Genomic DNA, 5,000 nt, shown 5'->3' on the forward strand with positions numbered 1-5,000 from the left:
CAATGGTGGTGACAAACATAAAGAAGGGATAGATGTGAAAAGGGCATACGGAAAAAAAAAACATAGACATACATACGTTCGTACATACATACATACATACATACATACATACATACATACACAGGCACACACATATGTCTATTGTAAGACATGACATAGATAATGGTCATTACATATTTTCTTTATTGAAGGAATTTTATATATATATATATATATATATATATATATATATATATATATATATATATATATATATGGGAGAATATACAAAAAATAACAACAGACGAGGACAGGTGGTGTAAATAACAAAAGTATATATTAGTATGACATGCATAGAGAGAGAGAGATAGACATGTAGATAAATAGGTATAAATAGATAGATAGAGAGAGAAAGAGAGAGAAAGAGAGAGAAGAGGAGGAAATGTAGTGTGAGGTATGATGCGGTGTATGTACGTACGTGTGTAGGTTTGTGTATGTATATATGTGTGTGTATGTATGTATGTATGTATGTATGTATGCATGGGTGGTGAGTGAGTGTGTTTCTATACATACATTGTGCCCGCACACACACACACACACACACTCTCTCTCTCTCTCTCTCTCACACACACACACACACACATACGATGCCTCGACTTTGTTACTGTCTGAATTTTTTTCTCTATTTAATTTGATTTCCAGGAATAATTGGTTTGAAGAAATTAAAGCAATACATTATATACATATATGTTTGTATATATGTATGCATGCGTGTATATATATATACATACATACATACATATATATATATATATATATATATATATATATATATATATATATATATATATATATATATATATATATATATATATATATATATATATATATATATATACATATATATATATATATATATATATATACATATGATGTAAGCTGTATCTATAACACAGAAGATAAGAAGAAATACGAAGAACTCTATAATAAGAACATCGTAGATGCCTATAATCCCGCTTTCCCAAACTTCTCTCTCTCTCTCTCTATCTCTTGGCTGGATGGACACTGGCAGCCTCGTTCTGTTCTACGCAAGTTAAAGACACACACACACACACACACACACACACACACACACATACATACACAGAGTATATGAATATATATGTCTGTAAACGTGTGGCACCAGAATGGTTTGTTTATATTAGTAACAATCAGCGTGTTTCGAAAGTAACACTCAGCCTTCTTCTCACTCACGCTATCCTTTCACTCGCTCGGTACTTCACGCACTTCCCTTATCCAACTGACTCCCACACTCCTATATTCACACGCTCACTTCGCAATTCACACTCAGTCGTCACGCACCTACATACAAACCATGTAGTTCTTTCGGAAAAAAGAAAAAAAAAAACCTGCCAAAATAACGCGAATCGAGAGCAGACGTTTTATTTCTGAAGATCAAAACACACCGACGTCTGCAGATTTTGTTGTGCTTTACATGTAAACATATGTATGTTTTGAATTATATATGAATATATATATATATATACATAAATATAGATATATGTGGAGTACCAAGAATGGAATCGGGAAACTTACCCACGAATTCTTCAAACGACAGCAAACCTCGCGATGCAAGTATCCTTGTTTTTATACACATCCACACGTACACACACACGTCTCACTATCTATCTATCTATCTATCTATCTATCTATCTATCTATCTGTCTGTCTGTCTGTCTGTCTGTCTGTCCGTCTGTCTGTGTCAATTCATCACTGTCTGTTTATCTATTTGTCTGTCTGTCTGTCTGTCTGTCTGTCTATATAGCTGTTTCGCAATCTCTCTTTTCTTTTCCCCCTCTTTTTCCTTGTTTCAGCCACTGGACTGCGGTCATGCGGTAGCACTGCATACATAAGGACTTTTAATTGATCATATCGATCCGAGTTTTTTTTATTCTTCTTTATTTCAGCCGGATACTTATTTATCGATCTCTGTCTTATTGAATAAATGAACGACTAAGTCACAACACGTTTTTTCTTTTTAAAAACCGGCGATGTTGTCACGCACGTACACACATTGTTCCTATTTCATTGGCAAAAGCATGGACACCAAAACTCAAGAAGTTTTAAATTAAAATTATGTCAATTGTGAGGTAAAATAATAATAATAATCATCATCATAACCATAATCATTATCATCACCATCGTCATCGTCGTCGTTCACCACCCCTGACTCCACCTCCTCATCACCACCATCACCGACGTCGTCATCGTCATCACTACCACAAGAACAACCATCACCACCACCGCCGCCGCCGCTGCCGCCGCCGCCATCACCACCACCACCACCACCACCACCACCACCACCACCACCACCACCACCACCATCGTCACCGTTGCTGTCGCTGTCATCATCGTCGTCGTCATGATCATCCTTATCCTCTTCTTCATCATCGTCTACGACCACCACCATCATATTCATCGCCGTCAATTTCTTCATCTTCTGCCTCGTCTTATCGTCCCCACCACATCACCGCCACTGTTATCGCAGTGATAATCATCACCATGATCATCATGATCATCACCGTTATGGTGAAATCAAACCCCACCCTATTAACACTGACCCCTCCTAGTATCTATAAAATAAGTATAGCAAAGTAAGAAAATACTATTTGTGTTATTGAGATGGCTCTGACCGACCATAGCTATCAAGCCAAAGTTTCTTTTTTTCTATTTACCTATATAGGCGTGGCTGTGTGGTAAGTAGCTTGCTTATCAACCACATGGTTCCGGGTTCAGTCCCACTGCGTGGCACCTTCGGCAAGTGTCTTCTACTATAGCCTCAGGCCGACCAAAGCCTTGTGAGTGGATTTGGTTGACGGAAACTGAAAGAAGCCCGTCGTATATATGTATATATATGTACGTGTGTGTATATGTTTGTGTGTCTGTGTTTGTCCCCCCAACATCGCTTGACAACCGATGGTGGTGTGTTTACGTCACCGTAACTTAGTGGTTCGGCAAAACAGACCGATAGAATAAGTACTAAGCTTACAAAGAATAAGTCCTGGGGTCGATTTGCTCGACTAAAGGCGGTGCTCCAGCATGGCCGCAGTCACATGACTGAGACAAGTAAAAGAGTAAAAGAGAGTAATTGGAAAAGATGGGATGGTCATATCAAGAATATCTTTGATCATAGATTTACTCAGTTGGGACTGACTCGGGGCTAAACAACAGTAGCAGCAAAGGTGAAGACGTCAGTTCATTTCGTTCACATTTCTTCCAGATGTTGTTGTTGTTATTTTTCTCTTTGTTCTTCTCTTCTTCCTCATTCTTCGTCTTTTTTCTTTCCACATCATCGACATCACCTACTTCTCCTCTCTCTCTCTTTCATATATGTCTCTCTCTCATTTCCCCTCTCCCTCTCTTTTTCTTGCTTCCTCTTTTCACCTTTTCATCTCACCCCTTCTCTCTTCCCTCCTCTTTCCCCGTTTCATTTTCGTGTTTGTTTTCGTCTGTATCTCCGCCTCTTCTTATATTCTTGCTTCCTCCTCCTCCTTCTATCCTTGCTACAGTCTCCTCCCACTTTATTTTGTCACGTGTCTCAGTTGTTGCCCGTACAACATTTTACATGTGGAAAGCGCCCACGACCTTTTACAAAACCTCCAATACTAGTGGGAGGTAGGAGGAATATAGCCTCAGACGGAAACCTGGCCCCGTGTGCTTATAACAGAGTGGTCTCCAACAGCTCTAGATGAGGTCTGTCCAGAGATACATATGCTCAAGAACGTTCCAACTATGACCATCTTGTCTATTTTTTTTAAACGGGAGAGTGTGATTCGAGGGCAGTATAGTTGCTATTTCTTATGTACAGCAGGGGTTGGCAAACTGGTCAATGTTAACCCCTGGACATTGAGGTGATGGTCTATGTGGTTATCCAAGAGGTTGATAAACACCTGAATCAATTTTGAGCGTGAAGGGCGCAGAATTATTAGCGAATAAGATTTTTAAAAGGGCAGTAATTTAAGGCTAAAACTCATTTCACATTAAATATTGGTTTCAAATTGTGACACAATTTCAATAGCAGTTGTGTGGTAAGATATTTGCTTCCCAGACACATGGTTCCGGGTTCAGTCCCACTGCGTGGCACCTTGGGCAAGTGTCTTCTGCTTCAGCCTCGGGCCGACTAAAAACCTTGTGAGTGGATTTGGTAGATAGAAATTGAAAGAAGCCCGTCGTATATGTGTATGTCTATATATGTCTGTGACTCCTCCTTTGTGTCTGTGACTCCTCCTTTGTGTCTGTGACTCCTCCTTTGTGTCTGTGACTCCTCCTTTGTGTCTGTGTCTCCTCGTCTCCTCCATCGGTGGAGGACGACCGGTGTTCGTGTGTTTACTTCCCTGTAACTTAGCGGTTCGGCAAAAGATATCCATTAGAATAAGTACTAGGCTTAAAAATAAAATACTGCAAGAACAACAGAAAATCTGTTTCAGTTATTAAATTATGCATGGATTTATATACAATATCTCAAAGAATACAACATGTGTGCTGATGTAATGTTTATCCTTCAATTAATATTTTTGTCACGTTTCCAATATCCTGCTATTTGTCAGTTATATCAGAAAATGGTTTAACTATGGGGTGTGTTGTACAGGCTCAGAATAAATGGTGCAATATTTTGTAACTGATTATAGAATAATTTAGTTCCTCGTGACTAAATTATTTTATGACTCATTATATCATTAAGTGAACTTAATATTTAAAATAACATTCTGTATATCTTAACATGGATGTGCTGTAGAAAGCCACAGAACTGCTGCTGTACTTCTTGAAAAAGCTTCTCGTGCAGACGTATAGAGCTAAAACGCACAGAAGCATATCAGTAGCAGACGACAAGCTTCCGGCACCAGTGGTGGAATTACTAATGTATGCCACAAAAAGGGGAACCCAGCCACATGAGACTATGGCGAGGGATGGACTTTTGACACACACACACACACACACATACATATATACGACGGGCTTCT

General features: G+C 39.0%; 1 protein-coding gene across 1 annotated transcript in view; it reads left to right on the forward strand.

Annotated features, from left to right (window-relative positions):
• The first annotated feature begins 1,309 nt into the window (after positions 1–1,309).
• LOC106878476 (rhophilin-2-B) overlaps positions 1,310–5,000 on the forward strand; it is a 63,795-nt gene continuing 60,104 nt past the window's right edge. The window contains exon 1 of the mRNA XM_014927693.3: positions 1,310–1,610. Coding sequence (XP_014783179.1) covers positions 1,557–1,610 — 54 coding nt within the window. The 5' untranslated portion in view covers positions 1,310–1,556. The remainder of the gene's footprint in view (positions 1,611–5,000) is intronic.

The sequence above is a fragment of the Octopus bimaculoides genome, chromosome 16, assembly GCF_046866305.1.
Source record: "Octopus bimaculoides isolate indiv1 chromosome 16, ASM4686630v1, whole genome shotgun sequence".
Classification (NCBI taxonomy): domain Eukaryota; kingdom Metazoa; phylum Mollusca; class Cephalopoda; order Octopoda; family Octopodidae; genus Octopus; species Octopus bimaculoides.